The 21,879-nt window shown below is 38.1% G+C and overlaps 3 protein-coding genes across 7 annotated transcripts; 1 reads left to right on the forward strand and 2 right to left on the reverse strand.

Moving 5' to 3' along the window:
- Positions 1-490: 490 nt before the first annotated feature.
- On the forward strand, positions 491-7,611 carry zgc:162964 (uncharacterized protein LOC560569 homolog). The gene is made up of 8 exons (XM_035532937.1): positions 491-704; positions 849-990; positions 1,160-1,300; positions 1,571-1,726; positions 2,530-2,692; positions 5,193-5,361; positions 5,743-6,009; positions 6,356-7,611. Exons 1-8 carry the CDS (start codon positions 491-493, stop codon positions 6,568-6,570), a joined length of 1,467 nt encoding a protein of 488 aa, XP_035388830.1. The 3' UTR covers positions 6,571-7,611.
- Positions 7,612-8,557: 946 nt separating this feature from the next.
- LOC113583673 (epithelial cell-transforming sequence 2 oncogene-like) lies at positions 8,558-17,177 on the reverse strand. 2 transcript variants are annotated; one of them, XM_035532493.1, is made up of 21 exons: positions 16,768-17,176; positions 16,580-16,692; positions 16,332-16,494; positions 15,931-16,183; positions 15,659-15,786; positions 15,351-15,472; positions 15,041-15,125; positions 14,791-14,959; positions 13,889-14,017; positions 13,573-13,665; positions 13,034-13,210; positions 12,589-12,692; positions 12,366-12,485; positions 11,937-12,139; positions 11,158-11,305; positions 10,955-11,028; positions 10,723-10,879; positions 9,861-9,926; positions 9,562-9,650; positions 9,175-9,347; positions 8,558-8,910 (listed from the first exon to the last, which is right to left on the reverse strand). In XM_035532493.1, the coding sequence occupies exons 1-21, from the start codon at positions 16,939-16,941 to the stop codon at positions 8,783-8,785; spliced, it is 2,868 nt and encodes a 955-aa protein (XP_035388386.1). In that variant the 5' UTR covers positions 16,942-17,176; the 3' UTR covers positions 8,558-8,782. The 2 variants fall into 2 exon arrangements, with proteins under 2 accessions (XP_035388386.1, XP_035388387.1); XM_035532494.1 differs by lacking the exon at positions 8,558-8,910 and having other exon boundaries at positions 9,256-9,347; positions 9,531-9,650; positions 16,768-17,177.
- Positions 17,178-17,411: 234 nt separating this feature from the next.
- Positions 17,412-21,789, reverse strand: ccdc28a (coiled-coil domain containing 28A). Of its 4 annotated transcripts, none has more exons than XM_027020130.2 (7): positions 21,757-21,789; positions 21,298-21,391; positions 21,008-21,194; positions 20,517-20,680; positions 20,039-20,193; positions 19,932-19,954; positions 17,412-18,328 (listed from the first exon to the last, which is right to left on the reverse strand). In XM_027020130.2, the coding sequence occupies exons 3-7, from the start codon at positions 21,163-21,165 to the stop codon at positions 18,274-18,276; spliced, it is 555 nt and encodes a 184-aa protein (XP_026875931.2). In that variant the 5' UTR covers positions 21,166-21,194; positions 21,298-21,391; positions 21,757-21,789; the 3' UTR covers positions 17,412-18,273. The 4 variants fall into 4 exon arrangements, with proteins under 4 accessions (XP_026875931.2, XP_026875928.2, XP_026875930.2 ...); XM_027020127.2 differs by lacking the exon at positions 21,757-21,789 and adding an exon at positions 21,632-21,750; XM_027020129.2 differs by lacking the exon at positions 21,757-21,789 and adding an exon at positions 21,605-21,750.
- Between the last annotated feature and the right edge of the window lie 90 nt (positions 21,790-21,879).

The raw sequence follows: 21,879 nt of genomic DNA on the forward strand, positions 1-21,879 counted from the left end.
TAGGATGTATTAAATCTCCGAGATGCATAAATAAAACCATGTGCTTGAGGAGTAGACTCAAAAAATTACGGACTTGCAAGAAAAAGTCACCATCATTAGTATATATTTTTTTATTGTAGAACTGTACCTTTTGAAGGCCTGTGGCCAACCCAAACATTAGTATAACAGCCTACTAGTTTCTTCGTTAGTTCACATGCAGTCATTAGCGCAGAAGCGAGTAAAATGTGGCTCAGAAAGTTAACAGAGTTGTCTGACGATTGTTTGAAATGTGAACTCAGGGACAGACAAATAATAAGCTATTGCTAATAAAAGATATTCAAGTCATGACAATCGTGTTTTACTTATTCAAATATCAACTGGTTATCCAGTAAAGTATTTTTAAATATCACGGAATTTCCGGTAGGATAATACGGAAGAGCTCCGGCTCATTTTTTTCCAGTTTGCGACGTGGCCACCTGTACTAGTTATAAGGTATTGACAGCTAACCGTGATGGCTTCGCAAAATCTTGAAGTTCTTGCTAACGACGCACTCGGGAATGGCTCTGAGCATGGCAACACCACAGAATCCGGTGCTTCGAACATCGCTGAAGAAAGTGAAAATGAAAAACTACCTGAAACAAATCAACAGAGAAAGTGGAACATGGAAAGGACCTGGGGCTTTTCTTTAGAGGAAATATTCGGGCTGGCGTTAAGATTTTTTAAAGGTGCAGTTCGCTGTGTATATCTTCTGAATCGCGCAACTAATATATTTTCTCCAGGACTGTAATTTAGTAGATTTTAGATTTTAGATTTTAAAGCTGTTATGGAAAGAATAAGCATAATGAAAATGACTGTATGTATCTCTCCAGAAATGAATGGGAAGGCCTTCAGTCCAACATATGAAGAAAACCTGCGCTTGGTGGCACTTCAGAAGCACATCTCACTGGGCCCGTATAACGCGAAGGTTTGCCCAGAGGTTGGGTTCTTTGATGTACTGGGAAATGACAGAAGGTAACCTTTTTAAGGGATGAGAAAGATGTAGTTTTGAACTCAAAAGCATGTTTGACATTTTGAGAATAATATTTGTGGAGTCTTCCTAATTATAACACATTGCATTAACTTGCTGATAATATAACTACAGGGTTACAGTGAAATGTGTGGATACACCTTGTCTTTATAGAAAAGAATGGGCACGCCTGGGCAGCATGGCCAAAGAGGATGCAATGGAAGATTTTGTGAAGCTTCTGAACTCCTGCTGTAATCTGTTTGCACCATATGTCACATCTCATAAGATTGAGAAAGAGGAGCAAGAGAAAAGAGCGTAAGTTTGATCTGTAGTTAGCATCAAGGTCAGGGGTTTAGTTCTCAATGAGCATGCACACTGCTACTGTCAAATACTGTAAATGTAAAATTATATTCATCATGCTTAAGCTTGATAGAGTGCATTAAGATTACAAATATGCCCTCTGGTGAAGAGATTTGGGAAAGCTACCTACCAGCTACCTACTGCCCTGTGCTTTTGCTTTTTAATAAGAACTTGAGGAAGACCAATATGTGTTCCAAGTGAGCATATGGATGTGTGCATGTGCAGAAGAGAAGAGGTGGAACGTCTCAGGGCAGAAAGAGAAGAGCAAGAACGACAGCAGTGGGAAGAAGAACGGCATCGACGAGAGGAAGAGGAGAGGAAGAAGAAAGAGGAGGGGCAGAGGAGAGAGGAGGCTGAGTGCTCAGTAATGGAGCTGCAGAAGTGAGTGACATCATAAATGTGATGCTGTCATAAACGTACCATCAGAAATGTGATGCTGTCATAAACGTACCATCAGAAATGTGATGCTGTCATAAACGTACCATCTGCTGCTTGCAAAGGTCCGACTTAAAGGGGGATTTGTAGTACCACTGAATATGGACAGTAGCAATAGCCAGAGGCTTTTTCTATACTACTTGTTGTACTGGGGCACACCCTGAGGAGGAGTAACCCAACCCCTTTGTTTTTTAGTCAGTCATGGGGCATAACTGTACATTTGCATTTTGTTTTTAAAGACTCACTCCTCTTCCCTGTTCTGCTGCTCATTTCCCATCCCTTTGTTTTACTTATCTTTTTCATTGCATCCCTATTAAGAATATATAGAAAGTGGTTTGATTCCTTTTATTCATCAGATGTTTATCACTGGAAGAGTATAGTTTACAGTTTTTCAGTCTGTATGTCATCTTATATGTAATTTAATCTCATAAGCATTCTTATACAATTTAGCCTTTGTGGGAAACCCAAACAAATTGTACTGACCCTATGACTGGCAGGTCATACTTATATAAAAGTGAGTGTTTTACTCAGTGCCATACATTGTGTTGATAAAGGTCTTTTATATGGTGCTCCATCACATTTGTACTCTTGCTCTTGAAGATAAAATGTTGTCAGGTTGTATACAAAACAAATTAAATTAGATCTGTGTGCTCATACCAGTACACTAACAGTGACTCGTTTTAGCTTTGTGAAAATGGCAGTTTAAGCTAAGTAATTTGTAGCGTGCGTGCGTGCGTGCGTGTGTGCAGGACACAGATCATGGCAGCTCTGAGTGCACAGACAGAAGTTCAGTTCCTGCAGTATGCTCAGCGCCAGTTCCCCAACGGCCCAGAACAGCAACAACTGCTCATCAAACAGCTCCAGGAACAGCACTACCAACAGTACATCCAACAACTCTACCAGGTGCAGCAGGTTTGAGATCAGCTCTTATCTACACTGGGACTGGTCTAGTTCTTCCAAAAGGGAGCTATTTAACTTTTGCATGCTGTCTGAGGCTCTGGGATCCAAATTTAAAATGGTTTTAATTGCATTTAAAATGTAACTACACAGACCACGTGACAAACAGTCAAGAGTGAGGTAAAAAGAATGATGTGAAGGGCTGACATTTTAAAGAAGATAATAAAGAATCGTCAGACGAATGTGGTGTGAGAAGCCATTTGGATTATTGTGTTTTCGCCCCCGCTGTGGCAGTAAGGATGAAAGAAAACTTGCTTTCCATGGAGTCAGCAAGGCTGTGCTTATAAGGGACAATAATCCACTGTTATTGTGTGCAGGGTTTTCGTGAAAAAAAAAAACATATCAGTGAAATGGATTACATAAGCTGTTTACTGCATGTGCATTTAAATCTACCTCACATTAGTGTGACTCAGCACAGCATACTGCATGTATCAGCACTCACACCTCTGTATTTCAAATTGTTGCCATACCGACTGTTAAAGCGAATTTTATTAACATAAAACAGGATAATTAAACATGAAACAATTATTATCTAAACATAAAATGCACCCAACCTTAATCACATAGCACAGAAAGTTAGCATAGATCGTGTAGTATAAAAAATGTATATGTAGACACACTTCCAAACAACAATCAGAAATATTGTATATGTTGTCTCAGTTCCAAACAAATATCAGAAATGTATACTCTCTGGACTCTCCCACTGAAGTGCCCACAGCCGCCCTCGATAGATAGCCATGCTGGGTCTGCATGATTCACCTCTGCATGCAACGCAGTTTATTCTGTATGCTCGACTGCCTGAGGTTCTGTCGCTCATCAAAGGTCTAGTTTTATTCTAGTCTGTCCATGGTTAAATGATTCTGTCTACGTACTGAGGCAGGGATACAGAAAGGCTGAGCACTCTGAGCAATCCTAGAGTACTCTAATTATAGGCCTGTCTTCAAAATATCCTTTTCCTGAAATACTGGAAGAAGTAGTTTTCTCTCAGCTGGTATCGTTTTTATGTGTTAATCGTGTTTTTGACATTTTTAGTTTGGTTTTAGAATGTTGAGAGCACTGAATATGCACTTTTACAATGTATTACTTGCAGTTAATGCTGGGGTGGGGCTATTCTTGTTTTACTGGGTTTAAGGGCTGCCTTCAATACTGTGGATCATACCCTATTTATTGAGCACCTGGAGCACTATGTCGGTGTTAAAGAGACAGCATTGAAATGGTTTACCTCATATCTCAGGTAGAATTAATAGATTCTTATTATTATTATCTATGTATTATCTTATTATTTTGTGTCTTTCATTTATGGCATTTAGCTGACACTTTTATACAAAGCAACTTACAATTATCACTGAGTACAACTTGAGCAATTGAGGGTTAAGGGCCTTGCTCAGGAGCTCAACAGTAGCAACTTGGCAGTGGTGGGGTTTGAACCAGCAACCTTCTGAACCTTCTTTCAATGTTGTACAGCAGTTTGGATCAAGAGCAATTGGGATAATGTGCTCTTTAAATAAAGGTTACTTACTTGCACTGTAGCACCATCTTAATAAAATAATTACATCAGAACAACTTAATACAAAATTTGGAGTCACTCAAACTATTAAATTATGTGAATTTATTTAAATGTATTCACAAATTATTTTACAAATTGTATATTCTATTACAAAACAAAACCATTCTAAATTCATAGGCCAATAGTTTGTTTTTCAGGATAATTTAATATTTAGTTTAATCAGATTTAGTGTTACTCGGATTGTTTTCATGTGTTCCCCCAGAATATCCCCCAGAAAAGTTTTGCGTTTTGCTTTGTTTCAAAGAAAGGTAAATACCTTTCAGTCTTAGCCAAGGGCTATACTTCATGGCCAAGGGCTGTGCTTCATGACACACTGGACATGAAGCAAGGAGAGCTAACAACTAAAGATGTGTTTTCTCAGGCAGCCTTGACTCTATGATTTTATGCATTACTGCCGTATGATTAGCTGATTGGACAGTTGGACCCACGTGAATTATCAGTTGTGCAGTTATTCCTAACAAAGTAGCCAGGCTGCATTTACTTGCAGGGATTTTCCAGTCTAGTCTGTTCACCTGCTTGGTAGCTCATTGTAAAGGACAGATGAATGTTTAAGCCCTTACTAATCTATTCAGCTGCTCAGTAGCCCATTGTAAATGAGGCTGCTACTGCTGATGTAGGCTAGTATTACACTTTGAAATGTGTCTTTGACTTTAGTTATGCTTGCCCTTGAAAGGATAGTTCTCTGGACTTTCAGATTATAAATACATAATATTTTCATCATGTTGCTTTACACTGTTTGCATGTTATTGTACAGTGTTTCTGGATAGGAGTTTCTACCTCATACTAGTCTGTTCTAAACCAATCATTCACCAAAGTAAATGTAAACAGTCACTGTGACCTTTTCAGCTTATTTTTGACATGCATGCATGTGCATATGTGTGCACACAGATGGCTTTGCAGAAGCAGCAGGACTCATCTGAGACTCTGATAACTCCACCATGTCCTGATTTACGTGATTCATCATTAAATCCAGGCACCCATTCAAAGTCCTCACAGAGTCCAGAGTGTAAGGTGAACTCCAAAAAAGGTCATTTAGTCATAGAAGGCAAACCAGGAGGTAAGTGTTATTTAAATATGTAAGCTGTTTTCAGAAAACAGAGAAATGCACATGCATGATCAGTTTGTTTTTATTATCCTTATTATCTGTTCTTATAATCCTTAAAACATTTAAATCAATATTAATATTGTCACTGAATAGATAATAGTCTACTAATACAGTTGTACTATGTAAAGTTTATTTAATGGTATTCCTCATGCAAAAATTCAAATATTGCTAAAAAAAAAAAAACATTTTAATTAAACAGGGAGGGCCTACTGCACGTTATGTAAATGAGATCATGCTCACTAATCCTCCCTTACATTCATTCACTCTTAGCGGCATAAAAGCTTTCTGAAGTGAAGTACTTTTTAACCCCTTCATTCTTCCTGTCCCGTGCAGAGGTGGCTATCATGGCTGCCTCCATGTGGACAAGACCTCAGATAAAAGAATTTAAAGAGAAGATGGTGCAGGACATGGAGTCGGTGATCATTGTTGGAAGAGGTGAAGTGTTGACTGTGCGAGTCTCTACTCATGAGGATGGCTCTTACCTCTTCTGGGAATTTGCTACTGATCACTATGACATTGGTTTTGGCTTGTACTTTGAGTGGGCAAACGAGGCAGATGGGACAAGGACCGTAGAACCTTCTGTAGACGGCCAGATGACGGGTAAGGAAAGAGTTTTTTTATGATTAGAACTGGATTTTCTAGATTTAGTTTACTGCTTTAAGCTTTGTAATTTGTTTGGAAGCCCTAATGAGTCATGACAGAGATGTATATACAATAAATTCACATTGGTCATACTGAAGTAATTTACATGATTTACATTTACTGCAGTCTGTAGTTCTATGACTGCATTATAAAATTCAGGTTCTTATAAAGGATGTAAAGTGTTCGATTACATCTTAATGAAATATTTTTATGTTTTTCTAAGTGGTTAAGGTTTTTTTTTCCTCTGTATGCAGCATAATCCATTAAAATCTAATGTCAGTTATGTTGACTTTGTCTAATGTAGGCCAGAGTGAAAAAGTAAATTCCGAGAGCCAAACCGAAAGCAGGCTGCCTCAGCTGAGCGAGGTGGTTCCTGTCTATCGGAGAGACAGCCATGAAGAAGTGTATGCAGGCAGTCACCAGTACCCTGGACAAGGAGTTTACCTGCTCAAATTTGACAATTCATATTCGCTCTGGAGGTCAAAGGTTGTGTATTACAGAGTTTACTACACCAGATAGACTCAGAGACACCTATTCTCACAAAACCTGAGTGCTAAATTCTTGCACAAAACTTCTGATCTGGTATTGGTCTTGTTTTGCTCAGAGCAAAATGTTGCAGTAAATACGAGTTCTAAAAGAGCATACAGAGAGTTTTAACTTGGGTAACCCAACACTGAAGTGTAGTGGGAAACCAATTCAAAATCCTTTTATTTTTGATAAAAAGAGGGTGAGACACAGGTCTAGGAGCTCCGTTTACTGAAGGATAAATTAATCCTGCTTCAAATGTTTTATTCCATTTTGAAACAACACCTATGCATATCTTAACACTAGCCTCTTTATGCACTGCAAATCATCAGAAATATCCTTCAGTAATCAGTAATATCTAGTAGTATCGAGTAATATTGTTCAATGAACGATGCTGGTAATTATGAGTGGACTTAACTGTTGTGTACTCAGTAAGCATTTAAGAAAAATAAATTAAATATTAAAACTAATTAATGAAGCAAAGAATAAAGTATAGAAAGTATTGCAGCTTGTGATTTATTAATTGGCTAAAACCTGCATTGGATAAATTGACTTTAAAATTGTTTAGTTCATTCTCTGAAAAAGCTGAATGGCCAAAGGCACCTAATTATACTGAAACACGCTGCCCTGCACTGAAGTTTATTGCAGTTATTCCTGTTTTACATGTTACTAGACCATTTGGATCTTTAAGAGTTTCTGAATGAAAAATGATGATACAAGAGGATATGTGTTTAAATTGTCTTTCTCATTTGTCAACCTAAAGTTAGCTACAATTATAATAAATATCCATATATTGTATATGCTTACACAAATAGTTTATAATGAAAATGTATTTATATTTTTGGTGCACTAGAATATTAACCTAAATGTACAGTTGATTTGTACATTTGGAGGATAGGGGTTCTCATTTATCTTTCACTTCTCAAATATATTTTAACAATATGATTGATTGTTTAAAGTGGAACCTAAAAAACTTGACTTAAGATAGGGCAAGGAAGTGTCCTAGAGCTAGAGACTTTTAAAAAACGTTGTATAATAAAATGACTTTAAAAATCAAAGTTTGCAGCTTTACTGTTTACTGCAGTTTTGTTTTGTGTTTGTATGTCCCATGTTACTGGCTAAGTGCTGGTCACATCGCTTAACATCAGGACGTAACTTTCAGTAACCTGAATACTTGAGAGGGGTTTTCATGTAATGTGCAACTACTGCCTTTTAGAAATATTCATTTTCACTATCCTTAAAATTATGTTTTGATAAAGTTAGTTGGAAAGCTGTTGTGTAATCAAGGCCTTGATGCATATAAGCTATATGTATGATTAGGTGAATTTATTGTATGTATGAAGGCATATGGCTCTGACTGATTAAGTTGTGCATAGCAAGACTAAGCAGGCCTACAGAAAAAAAAAGAATCCAGTTTGTGTTTTTGTGCATGTGCAACTGTAGGGATGGGAGTTGGAATTTGGAGTTGGTTATTATTGTGATTTGTTAGAAGACCTGGGCTAACCGGGCTTTGGCCCTGAGACCAAAACAATATGGTGATTAAGTTTTGACTGTGTAAACATAAGATGTTCCTATGAATTTGGAGTTGGTTATTATTGTGATTTGTTAGAAGACCTGGGCTAACCGGGCTTTGGCCCTGAGACCAAAACAATATGGTGATTAAGTTTTGACTGTAAACATAAGATGTTCCTATGAATTTTTTTCTTGTAGAGAAATTCAATAAAATGCTGCTACTCTGTGTTGAGTATATATGCTAAATGTTGAAGTAAATGGCTTCATGTAATATTTGTGGTTTATGGTATGTAAGAACATTTTGCAGTATAACAGAAAGGAATTCAATATATTTTCCTTCTGAAGCTAATGTAAATTCTTTACATAGATGTTGATATAGGCTTATCTTTGCCAGTCTTAAGACATGCTACAATGATTTCATGTTGACTATCATAATTATTTTTATTAATTTATTCAAAAAGGCATGTAATCCAAGTTTTAAAAGATTCAGACAAACCAACCCTTGTTCCACTTCTAATAATTTGGGAAAGTGAGACATATAATACTGATCTGAATCTGAATATAATAACAAAAATAGCTTTATTATGTCATTAGACATTAAAGCAATCTCTAAGCTATTAAAATCTATTATATCCATGTCAGTGTGACACAACATATCACCCACTTTGAATAATTTTATTGATCCACAGCTGCATTATGTGTGCCTGTCTGCACGTATAGCTCTCCGTAAAGCCTGCAACCACTTGACCTTGTCCAGCTCTCTGTCTGTGGAACAGATCCACTGCCGCTTTGGGCTTTCCAGGCGGAAGGCATTCTGCACATCTGTGGGAGGAAAATATAAAATTTAAAAATTGAAGTTCATGAAACATGAAAATTGGTTTTGCATAAACAGCTTTTGTACAAAGCTATATACTAAATACTACTACTACTACTACTACTACTACTACTAAATACTAAAATAATTTTTGAATATTATAGTACTGGTTTATATATATTTTTTAAAAATGACAGAATTATCTAAAACACATCAAACTAAACAGAAAGATAAACACAGGGACACGTTTGTATTGTGAAGGCTGTACTCACACTTTGTGTTGGTGATCTCAGAGACAGTAAGGCTATGAAGGGCTACAGAGGCCAGGAACACATACGAGGTGTTCACAGCCAAACTGAACGGCACATGCCACTCCTTCCTCTCACTCAGCACCAGTGCATCATTAAACAGGAACAGGCCCAGCTCACTCAAACACTCATACATCCTGACAGATACAGTTCACACCAGTGACTTGCACGGTTTTTGATTTTGCATCTTTACTGACTTTTTCTCTTTTATATAGTATTGATGACAATACAAGTCATTTTGCTTGTAGGTATACTTATGGTGAAAAGACTATCTCAAAAACACCACCTGCTGTCTTGACGCATTAGTGTCTTGAAGTTACCTTATCTGTACATTGAAGTTGGCAGTAGTACCTGAAGGATGGAGCAATGTCTTCATTAAGGCAGCTCAGTAATGTCACATCCTGTGTTGTGATCAGGTATCGGCCTCCTTCTTGTAAATTCTATCACAATACATACATCAGCATCTTATATAGTTTTATTGCAGCATATTTGCTTCAGTATCAAGATCTTTAGTTAATTGTCCTGGTTTTTTTTTTGTTGTTGTTGTTGATCGTGTGGTTTGAATTACAGAACATTTCGAATGCATTTGATTTTGAATGGCCCAGCAGTACCTGATATCCTTCATGAATAATTGGGACAGTGAGACTCACCGGACAGCCCTGGATGCTTCTCTGTACTTCCACCAACTTCAGGTCCTGTTTAAAATCTCCTTTCAACTGACAGGAGAACAGCAAAAGTCTTTTTTTTATCTAGTAGAAAGGTTTTTCAGACTATAATCCAATATACATACCCCTCAGTATTGATATACTATAAGATTCCTATAACTTGGGATAATAATTTATCCCTCCTTCTGCTCATACTATAAGATTCCTATAATTTAGGATTATCCCAAGTTATAGGAATCTTATAGTATATCAATACTGAGGGGTATGTATGTGCTGCCATAACATGCACAACTCTACTTTTGAAACAAGTTTTAAAAAATTATGATTCAAATCTTAATTCCAAGTAATCAAAGTAAATTATTTAATTTAGGCTTGCTACTGGCCATATGCTGCACATTATTCATTATTTATTAAAAAAAAACTTTTCAAAATGTCCAAAATATAGATTATCTAAAAATATGTACAAAAATGATATTTGCAGTCTTACATGGTATCTGCAAGCAACAGAGATTGTGAGTAATCTGGTATTTTGTTCATAATCTTGAAATCGATTAAAGTCATTAAGATCATTATTAGTCATTAGTCATTAATAGGCATTAAGGTCATTATGGTAATTAATAGCAACAGTCATTAAGATCATTAAGTTCATCAATATTCACTGAGATAATTAATAGTCTTTAAGATCACAAAGGTCATTAACAGTCATTAAGGTCATTAAGGTTATTAATAGCCATTAATGAATAGACATCAAGGTCATTAATAGCCATTAAGATCGTTAAGGTCTTTAATAGTTATATGCAGCTGCACAGAGCTTGATAAAACGATGCAGCTAGTGTACAATTGTCACCTTATTGATGAAGCCCCTGTAGTTCAGCAGTGTGTTGAGGGCAGACGATAAGTGAGTGTGATCAGGGTGTTCAGGTGGTGTGTAAAGCATTAAAGCCTGAAGCAAAGTCACATACTCCTCCACTCGTGAGAACGGACAAAGAAACAACTCCTGAAGACTGAATACAAAAAAAAGTCAGTGGTTGAGGTCTCTTGTTTAAAAGATGACCTAATTACACACATTTGAGCATTACCTTAACATCCTAGTAGTGAGAGTCCTGTTGTATCTTTTTAAAAAGGCCTGGAACACAGGAAGCATCTCTCGGCACTATAAGCAAGCAAAACAGCAATGCTTTTGATGAGTATCCAGTTTGATTTTATTTATATTCTTAGACGTTTGGAAGATCTCTGCTAAGGGGAATAACACCTATTTGAGGGTCACACAGCCCTCGTGTACCTTGTCTATGGTCCTGAGAGCGTTGGGGTAGTTGTTGAAAAAATTAGTGTAGGCTGGCAGCTTGGTGCAGAACCTCACAAACACATCACCCACACACTGCAGAGGACTCCATTCTTCCAGTCTCTCTGTAAGGTCCTGCAGGAAAACTCTACAAAAGCATCACAGATATTGCAGCTTTCTCAGTTAAAGGCTGCAGGAAAAACAAAGCCCTGATGACAAGACATAATTTCTGACTTTGATGTCTCTTATTTGTTTACTGAGAAAGATAAATTAAATGTATCTAGCCTTACTCTATTTTGTTTGCTGGTCTCAAGCACTGTTGTAGGCATCTCAGTTTAGTGACAGCTGAGATCCTTTCAACATTTAACATACTTTGCTAAATTTTAATTAATAACATTCTACTGTACTGCTAACATGCCACATTATCTACACTGAGATGCATGCCACATTATCTACACTGAGAATGTTCTTAATATTTACTATAAATTATAGAATTTAGTCTTAAATAGCATCATACCTTATGAACATCCATAGCGCAAACATTGTCACTTCAGATGGACTACATCAGGCTCTATAAACATCCTTACTGCTGTTATAAGTCATGAAATTGTCATTTTAGATCAAATATATTTAATTGTGCTTTTGTGTTTATAGTATATTATCCTTTAGCTCAGCTGTTAGAGTTGTGGGTCACAAACACTGTTACACTGATAAATATATGTAAGTTGCTCTGGAAAAGATATAAATATAAATATGTTTTGCTGTTAAAATATTTTTACTTGTTGGTCTCCAAGATGTCCAGCAGAGGGCTAAAGAGAAGAACAAGATTGGCAGAGCTGATAATGGCTCTGTTTGAGTCCAGAGCTGCTCTGAGTGGAGTGTAATACACTGTGTGGACAGCCTGCAGGAGGCGCACATGAGCCTTCTCACTCCTCAGCAATTCTTTGCAGATGGAACTGCGCCAGTCTGCATCACACAGACCCTAAATAAAAGAGAAATCTAGTTTGGTGGTACAGCAGGTATATCAGGTATATACCATCAAAATAAGTACTATTGAAACAGATACCACAGTCTTTCTCTTGCTCTTTTGCACACACACACACACACACACACACACACACACACACACACACACACACACACACACACACTGAACATACACAAACACACGTACACATACACCTGGCCTCTTCTACATGTGTACTGACCTCTGGGATAGAACTTTGGAACCTGTAAGATGCATTTACAGGCACCAGGTCAGATTTTTTCATGCAGTCCTCAGCACATTTCTTCAGTAGGATGTTTCCCAAGAACTCCAGTGGATTATCCTACAGTAAAATACAGAAAATAACCAGTCAGTCTGATAAAAGTCTGATAAATACACTGACATATCCAAAAATGGCATTAGATTAGTTGATTAGGATAACTTACGGGTATTTCTTGTATAACTTCCACAAGACCCTCTGTTAGCACTTGTATAACTTCTGATTTGATAGTGATAACCGGTAAGTTTATGTGATCCCAAAGAAACACACCTGCCAGACCAAAAAAGTGTTATCCTATATTCTAAACTACATTCCTAACAAATGTTAATCTATTGTGCATTAAAAATAACTTTAAAATACTTGTTTTAAAAAAGTATTGTTTTTAAAAAGATACTAGTTTACAAATAGGATACAGCCCTGTTTATATGGTCATTTCTGTTCTGTGTATTTATTTGTAGTCAAACCCTTACGTAGTTAATCACGCTTACCCAGCATGTGTAGTCATACTCTCATAGTTAATCACGCTTACCCAGCATGTCTAGTCATACTCTCATAGTTAATCACGCTTACCCAGCATGTGTAGTCATACTCTCATAGTTAATCACGCTTACCCAGCATGCGTCCCCTGGTCTCCTGGCTCAGCAAAGGAAGCTGAGATGCAAGCTGGCTCCTCAGGGTCCCCAGGATCTGCTCCATCCATTCTGCCTGCCTGCACCAGCTCAGCAAAGGCCCTTCTCCCAGGTACAGCAGTGGGGGATATTCTCCCTGGCCTGACCACTCACTCAAGACTCACCCACATAAAAAAGAAAATGTTTTCACTTTTAAAAATGTTCTTTTATGAATGTTTATGTGAACAAATGCAGTCATAACACAGGCTGCAATTGTTCAACCTAGCATGAGTTGTTTAAATAGGTACTTATGAATGTCTATTTATTTATTCAAAGAAGAGATTTCTCACAAACATGTTTCTGATTTAAAATAATTTAGCACTTAGTACATTATTCAGCTGTGTCTGTCTCATAAGTCATGTTCTACTCACTCACAGTGGACCACTCACCCATTTAAATCATAGAGCTAATAAAAAATATTTTGGGATGTTATATTGAAACAGAATCCTTTATGTGTATCAGTTAAATTGGCTGAAACGCACTGTGTTTGTAGGAGCCAGTGCAGATTCCTGTGGGTGCTCTGACATTTAATCCACTCAAAGTGGAAAATTTGCTCAGGAGCTCCTGCCCTGCAGCTGGGACGACACACATTCAAGTACTATTCTGCAATATTAACTCATTAAAGACACAACAGTATTAACTCAGGTAGCTGTTCACCACCATTACTGGGAATCCAAATCACTGCCTCTGTACCAATTATTTTTCCTTGCTCTAATTCAATACTTAAATGTCACAATACATACATCAGTGATCAGTGATTACTGTTGGTACAACACAATCTGAAAGTTGTAGACTGACCAGAAGCAGCCAAAGGAAGAAAGAAGTCCAGACTTCCTGCTTGTGAGGCAGGCACCACCCAGCCACACATCTCTTCCCAAAATGCCCTCACACGTGGCTTCAGCACAGACCTCTCACCAATGCTCAGGCCTGTGATCAAGCAAAGTAATTTCGTTTCAGTGGAACAAGAAATATGGCTTTAAAAATTGTTTGATTATAAATAATAACATACATCTTTTAATATAGCATCAAATTACTGCATTATTAACTTATGATTCAGCACTAAACATCAGGTTAACTGGTCACCCTCTTTAAGGTGGATCTCTTCAGTACTGGGAATTTGGTCACCTTCTATAAGGTGGATCTCCTCGGTACTGGGCATTTGGTCACTCTCTATAAGGTTGATCTCCTTAATACTGTGCATATGGTCAATCTCTATAAGGTGGATATCCTCACTACTGGGGCATATGTCACTCTCTATAAGGTGGATCTCCTCAGTACTGGGAATAAGGTCACCCTCTATAAGGTGGCTCTCCTCAGTACTGGGAATAAGGTCACCCTCTATAAGGTGGCTCTCCTCAGTACTGGGAATAAGGTCACCCTCTATAAGGTGGATCTCCTCAGTACTGGGAATAAGGTCACCCTCTATAAGGTGGCTCTCAGTACTGGGAATGAGGTCACCCTCTATAAGGTGGATCTCCTCAGTACTGGGAATAAGGTCACCCTCTATAAGGTGGATCTCCTCAGTACTGGGAATAAGGTCACCCTCTATAAGGTGGCTCTCCTCAGTACTGGGAATGAGGTCACCCTCTATAAGGTGGATCTCCTCAGTACTGGGAATAAGGTCACCCTCTATAAGGTGGATCTCCTCAGTACTGGGAATAAGGTCACCCTCTATAAGGTGGATCTCCTCAATACTATACCCTCTATAAAGTAGATCTCCTCAGTACTTCCATCAGCCATTATGCCAACACTCTGGATTGGCCTGCCCTGGACAGCACTCTGAACCAGAGAGAGAAGAGCCTCCAAGGTCATTCCGCTGTAGTCAAACAACAGAGGTACCACACAGGCCCGAGTGCCACACAGCACCAGCTAGGAGAAAATAAGAGAATGTTACTCTGAAGTTTGAAGATACTTAAAAAGTCAGACTTTATGGACTTTTTTTTTTTTTACCTCATATGCAGGAAGTCTAGAAGACACAAGTAACACGCGAACTGGGGATTGAGTGTGGCACTTGACTGTTAATTTTGAGTGAAAACTGCAAGAAAATACACTTATATTCAGCCTGTTACAAAATATCTTTTTGGGCATTAATTTACAGATATTTAAGTGTTTTTGGTGGAAGGTACATTTTAGACAGCTGTGCAATTTTTTTCCGAATGCTTAAAATTATATTTTTTGGTAGAGAAATCCAGTCCTACATCAGTAATAACAAGACACCTACCTCAAATGGACACCTGTAGGAGTTGAAAATGTAACTAACCTTATTGGTAACCTTTCCACTGAGCTGGAAGCCATTGTATTCTGACAGGTTGAATTTAGAGTGGAATTCAGTTCAGCTCTGTGCATGTTACTGCTGGGCAAAGTGTCATGTCGACATTTATCCTAAACATACACACAGCAGCAGCTATATTCACTAGCATTGATCTGTGCACTGTGTGTACATACATTGGGAAAACCATACATTAAACAGTGTGACCCCATAAATACATTGACCCAAATTAGCTCTATCACTATTGTAATATTTACTCTGTATTGTGTATTTGCTGATGTCCGATCTGACAGGCTCACCCCAAGTTGGACCAGAGCAGTGGTCAGACTCCAAGGCTGCATGCTGGACTTCTGTTTGATACTGCTAGTATACGTTCCTCCTGATAAGGAGTTAGTTAGCCATGCAGTCCTGGTCTTCAGAGCTGTCCCTGTTGAATGTTGAAATCCCCTACAGGATTATTTTAAGGGCCACTCAAACATTTTCTTACTGAATTTTCTTACTGTATTTAATGTACTGAAATACATGTAAATATAATATGGGTAAATCACTGTAAGCAAAACCTTGAGCTCACCTTTATGTTGTGCTAGCTTCTTGCGGATTGTGTTTCTAATCATATGTTCTGTGCGTCTCTCTTCCTGCTCCTCTGGCTCAGTCAAAGCCTCATTCATAGTACCATAAATGCCTGCTGCTTCCCGTGGAGACAGAAAATCCAGGCTAGCAGCACAGGCTATGTAATGTTTCTTCCAGGCCCCAAACTCATTGTTTGCTGGGCTATGTGGAAGGAACCAGCCTCGTCGAACACACTTTAGAGACCACAAGCAATCCTGAAGATACATTCAGTGAGAGAAACTGGCTGTGATTTATGCCTATTATTATTACTTAGTAGGGAATTACTCATAGCTGTATAATTTAGCACTTATATCGCAGATGATTTTTATTCAAGTGCAGGACAAGTGCTGTGTCCCTGTTCACCTGCTCTGATAGGAACCTCCAGTACCAGGAGACCTGGGCTGCAGCACACAGATCCATCGGACTCAGGAAGGACAGGATGTACAGAGAGAGGAAGCGTGGCAGTACAGTGGTAAAGTCCACCCGGGAGACAGGGACTGTTTCCATAAAATAGGCACTGATGAATCTAAAGGTTTAAAGTTGGTATGATTTTTTTCTGGCCTTATCATCATTAGAGACAAATTATATAGAGATTAAGTTGACTGATTTACTTGATTTGTGACTTGGAGCATCTTCTTAAAACCAGATGAAGAAAGTGTTTGCGTTGCTGGTCCGTCCATAGGTCGAACCAGTGGAGAATAAGAGTTGTTCTATCCTGAAAAAGCTGTACACTTTCTGGTCATTTTCTTAATTTTAGCATCTGTAATAGTCTTTAAACATCCAAATATTCACCACTTACCTGCTGGTTGGACGCTTTGTTTGTTACAGGTGTCCAGGCACTAAACCGGGTAGCCGCGGTTTTAGAGCAGGATTCATCGGGTCGGTACTCGTTTGCGTTAAATTGCAATTGCGTAGCTATGTACTGACTCGGACAATTCTTTGACTTAAGAGTGCTGGATTCGCCGGACGTCATTTTGTCAATCAAGTTTCCACTTAGGCGTACTTATTTTTTCCTAACAAAAATCAAGTGATTTATTTCCACAAATGGTTTAAAAATTATATTACGATTTTACCTAAAATGTTTAATGAAGGTAGGTTTACGGCAAACATCGATTTCGGAACTTATTGTCATTTAGCGTTATAGGGCAGTGGCGCACACTACAAACGTTTCCTTGGAAACAAAACAACAAAACGCAAAACAGGAATTCCTTAGTTCTGATTCAAAGCTGCAAACCGCGAACAGAATTTATCTCGGTAAAGAAACAACGGTATTAACTTTTACTCGGTTTGCAATGCTGTTTGGCACCATTACTGCGAATCTAAACCATTGCCTCCCCCTGTACTAATTATTTTTCCTTCCTCTAGATTTCAACTCTTAAAAGGTCAGTAAAAACAAAATGCAGCACTAGAGAGCACCGTAAAACACTTGTTTGGTACACGTGATAAAGTTTCAATGTTCTGGCACAAGCAGTTAATCTTTATTGATGAAATTCTTAAATCAAGCCACAAACATTCAACCAGTTATATCTGAATCGAAAATAATTTACTCAAAAAAATAAAACAAGTACATCTGTAATATACACAGACTATATAAAATAATATTTATGTAAAAGTTACTTTCCTCTGCATACTGTCAAAGGTAACAATAAGGCAAATATTTGTGGGGTACAAAGTTCAGGAAATAATGTGTAAAACAAAAACAAAAAAAAATCCCTGCTCCCTATAAACTTGGTGCCTTGCTATTACATCTTAAAATACAATGGTCAATTAGAGGGAAAAAAAAAATAAATAAATCAGGCTTATAAATGACAGAAATTCTACACCACCACCCCCCTCCCCCCACTGCTAGTACAATAAAGTGAATTTGTGGTACCATTTCCAATGTTTATGTATTGCACACCTCAAAGGCAACTTTTAATAGATTAAATATACTATTTAGATCTAGCATTATATTTCAATATATACAAATGCACATTACTTCATTACCTCAAATCTAGTGATGAGTAAGAAGGACATTGTTATAACTGCTCGGGTTTATTCTTGGATATGCTAATAAAGACTAAATTGTGCAAGTGGGCCAATCCTATAGGTCTACAATTTCACAGTGCTACTGATGTTTAACAGTAATGCCATGTGACATGCTCTCTCTCTCTCTGTGATGTACATTCTCACTCACAGCTTTCTCTGTGACGTACGTACGTATACACACACACACACACACACACACACACACACACACACACACACACACACACACACACACACAGCTTTGTAGTGGGCAGATCACTATCTGAACTCCAGCACTTCACATGGTGGATGTTCTGGAGGCATCTTGGCTATCAGCAAGGTTCAGCTTTTGTCTTGACAGTCATTGTTAAGAATAAAAAAAAAGGGCAGTAAGCATTTTTTAAAAGGACATCACTGAAAGAGCACTTAAAAACATACAGAACATTCAGGAATACAAAAGTAACTTAACAACTAACTTATTTTTAGCAATGCAATTTTAATGCATCCTTTAAAATATTTTATTTAACTTTTCTGCTTAATTCAAATCTTTATTTTTCTTTTATTTGTAAAGAACCTTGAATTGTCTTGTGTATGAAATGTGCTTTTAAAACGAGGTTTGAATTGGGTTTGATCCCAAATCCAGCACTCTGAGACTGTACACTACGTGGAAGGAGGGCGGCCAAGGTTTAGTGAGCATCAGGGCCACTATTCAGGATGAAAACTCAGATCCAGGGGTATGCCAAGAAAATGGCCCCAAGTGACAAAGGGCTTAAGTGACAGACAGCAGACACCCACGGAGGATGGAAATGAGGAGGAACAGGGTAAATCATGGGAGGAAAAAACCCTGCACAATATATACCAGTGGCAAATAGTGGACGTGGATGATAGAGAAATTCTAACAATGGCTGGAAAAGGCTGTACTGTAAGACAGCACAGAGACATTAATCATGGCAGCACAGGAACAAGCTCTGAATGCAAGATCAACAGATGCTGGGATCTACCACACCAGGCAGGACCTCAGATACAGGATGTGCAAAGGTGCCCCTGAGACAATCCAGCACATAATAGCAGGATGCAAAATACTAGCAAGCAGAGAGTACATGGAACACCATAACCAAGGGGCAGGCATTGTATACAGAAACATCTGTGCCAAGTACAGGCTAGAAGCTCCGAGGTCAAAGTGGGATACACCCCCAAAGGTGAAGAATGACCAAGCTAAGATCCTTTGGGACTTCCAGATACAGACTGACAAAATGGTAATGGCTAACCAAACAGACATAGTAGTGATGGACAAACAGCAAAAGAGGGCTGTAGTGATATATATAGCAATCCAAAGTGATAGCAACAACAGGGCCAAGGAATAGGAAAAGCTAAAAAAATGCCAAGGCTAGGAGAAGAGCTAGAAAAGATGTGAAATTTGAAAGCAGCAGTGGTTCCCGTGGTAATCGGAGCACTATGGGCCCCCTAAACTGGGAGAATGGCTCCAACAGATCCCAGGAACAGCATATGAGATCTCAATCCAAAATAGTGCATTCCTGGGAACAGCCAAGATTCTACTCAGGACTCTCCTGGTAGAGGACCTGAGCTTGAAGGAAAAAGAGAAAAATACAAAAAAAAACCACTTGCCCTACATATACACAATGACATACATATACTCAATGATATCCTGCATCCAGTTTATAATTCATATTTGTGTGTCTCTGGGTTGTCTTTCAGCAGGATGACGCCTCCAAAATGAGTCCAGAAATGAAAGCTTTATACCCATAGTTATACCTGCATTTGTCAACTTCAACTATTTTAAGCACAATCTCTTCTCTCACACTCAAACCTCATTCTCTTCTATTTTGAGGGGTGCATTTACAAAAACAAAACAAAACAACATTTTGCATATAATTCAGGTAATAAAGATTTGTCTTAAGTCTTCTTAAATGCAGACTAAATTTTGTGCAAGGATACATTGAAGAACTCAACTCTTCCAGCTGGGGAAAAACATGAGAAATTATAAAAGATCAAACACACTGGATTTGTACAAGCACACAACATTTCATCCACACAACACTTACATTCAATAGAAGTTTGTCCATGTTGGTGTCACAAGCAAGCTTGCGCTGGTTCTCTGGCATTTCATCTACTTCTCCATAGAGATCAAAGTGCAATCGAGCCAGCTTCTCCTGCATCTCTCGCACATGCTCCATTTGGTCAATGGAGCACTCATTACCTGGGATACAAAAAGGAAGAACCACTGACCTGGTAATAAAGGAAAAACATGCCCATGCCAAATATTTTCAGAACCATGCCGATGCCCTTATGTAAAATATAATCTATGACAAAATCTACATTTGTAGGTAGCCAGCCAAGAACATAATCCCAGCTCTGTCCTAGTCGGCATATGCAAATTTGCATCACTACAATGATGAGCAATGCAGATACACGAGAATAATACGACTGAACAAAACAATTGGATCTGTTTACTTGCAATGTAAAAAAGCCTCAAGATGAAAAGACCCTACCAGGATAGTTATGGGAAAAGTTTCAGCTCACCAAAAGCCTGAAGTTTTCCAGAGTGGAAGTCATTGAGAAGGCCAAGCAGACCTTTCTCCATCTCCTGCACATCCGACACATCCGTGAGGAAGGAGTGCTGGATAGGCGCAGACTGGTTAGTCTTATTTGACTTACCCTGGGGCTTTGGCTTATCCTTCACGCCTCTATAAGACAATTAAAACAACAAGGGAATAATCCAGGTTATGTCTCTTAAAGATGTTAAATTATTTTGTACATTTCCCCTTTTCTCCCAGACATAGCCTGTCCAGCCTGCTCCTTGAAGGTCTCAATAATAAATAAAATAATAAAAAAAAAAAAAAAAAAAAAAAAAAAAAAAAAAAAAAAAAAAAAAAAAAAGCTATCTGCATTCAGCTCGGCCTTGGGTTCATGCAGGCCTAGATGGGAACCAACTTTCCCACTGGCTGGAAAATTTGATGACTGAACACATTATCAAAACTCCTTTTACCTTGTGTTCTTGACTCATGCCCCACCTGCGATATCGTGACTTCTGATTTGAGCAAGTGCCCATCCCGGTCAATCCGAATGTCCTGCTGCTGCTGCTGGTGGTGACATTTTTTCGAGTGACGACAGCAGCACCCTGGTTACTCGACGGTCTTGTATTTTTTCGTTTAATCTTCCTCTCCTCCATTGTAACAAAAAAAAATCTCGTTCCTAACTCTACAACAAAAGCAGAATAACAGGCAGAATTCACTTATGTAGCTACAGAACTAGATAAAGATACAGATCGTTGCTAAGTTAGTTTTATACATAAATAGTTTACCTTTGTAACGGTTAATCGACGCTGACAATTTCGTCTTATTTAGCTAATAATTCGTGATTGTTGCAGGATCTGAAGTGGCACGCATCTTGAGGACCTGAACCCAGGGAAAACATATTAGCCACAATTCAAATATTTCCTAATGCTAAAATACCAGTTGTGCTGATAATAGCTAATTGACTGAATGCTACGTAGTTAGCTAGCTGGCTAATTTATATTAAGATAACTAACTACTCTAATATTGCAACTGTCGTGTGTAGTCAATCGTCAGCTAGCTAAAATACCTAGCTAGTTAGCAAACAGTTCATACCATCAATAGAGACATGTTCATATTTACCTGTTAAACTTTAGCGAAGTTTAACAGGGTCTTCTGTTAAACGAAGGGCCTATCGTGTGTGAACATTGCTGGTAAGTATGAAATTATCTCATATATTAAGGCCACTGATCAGAAAGTTTACAAACCATAGACTTCCTGCTTTGTCGTGTAAGGTGTCGTCATCACGACATTTTCATAAAGATTTTCACTAAATGAAATTACTCAAATTTATTTGCATTGCACTTTATTATTATTATTATTATTATTAT

Source organism: Electrophorus electricus, chromosome 13 (assembly GCF_013358815.1).
Source record: "Electrophorus electricus isolate fEleEle1 chromosome 13, fEleEle1.pri, whole genome shotgun sequence".
Taxonomy (NCBI): Eukaryota; Metazoa; Chordata; class Actinopteri; order Gymnotiformes; family Gymnotidae; genus Electrophorus; species Electrophorus electricus.

Coding starts and splice junctions, on each gene's coding strand:
- zgc:162964 (XM_035532937.1), top strand. CDS start 491: ATGGCTTCGCAAAATCTTGAAGTTCTTGCTAACGACGCACTCGGGAAT. Junction 705..848: donor GGCGTTAAGATTTTTTAAAG/GTGCAGTTCGCT, acceptor GTATCTCTCCAG/AAATGAATGGGAAGGCCTTC. Junction 1,301..1,570: donor GAGGAGCAAGAGAAAAGAGC/GTAAGTTTGATC, acceptor GTGCATGTGCAG/AAGAGAAGAGGTGGAACGTC.
- LOC113583673 (XM_035532493.1), bottom strand. CDS start 16,941: ATGACGTCCGGCGAATCCAGCACTCTTAAGTCAAAGAATTGTCCGAGT. Junction 15,787..15,930: donor GAAGCTAGCACAACATAAAG/GTGAGCTCAAGG, acceptor AACATTCAACAG/GGACAGCTCTGAAGACCAGG. Junction 8,911..9,174: donor TGAGATCACCAACACAAAGT/GTGAGTACAGCC, acceptor TTCCTCCCACAG/ATGTGCAGAATGCCTTCCGC.
- ccdc28a (XM_027020130.2), bottom strand. CDS start 21,165: ATGGAGGAGAGGAAGATTAAACGAAAAAATACAAGACCGTCGAGTAAC. Junction 19,955..20,038: donor TGGACAAACTTCTATTGAAT/GTAAGTGTTGTG, acceptor GTTTTTCCCCAG/CTGGAAGAGTTGAGTTCTTC. Junction 18,329..19,931: donor GAAGAGTTGAGTTCTTCAAT/GTATCCTTGCAC, acceptor ATGACTGTCAAG/ACAAAAGCTGAACCTTGCTG.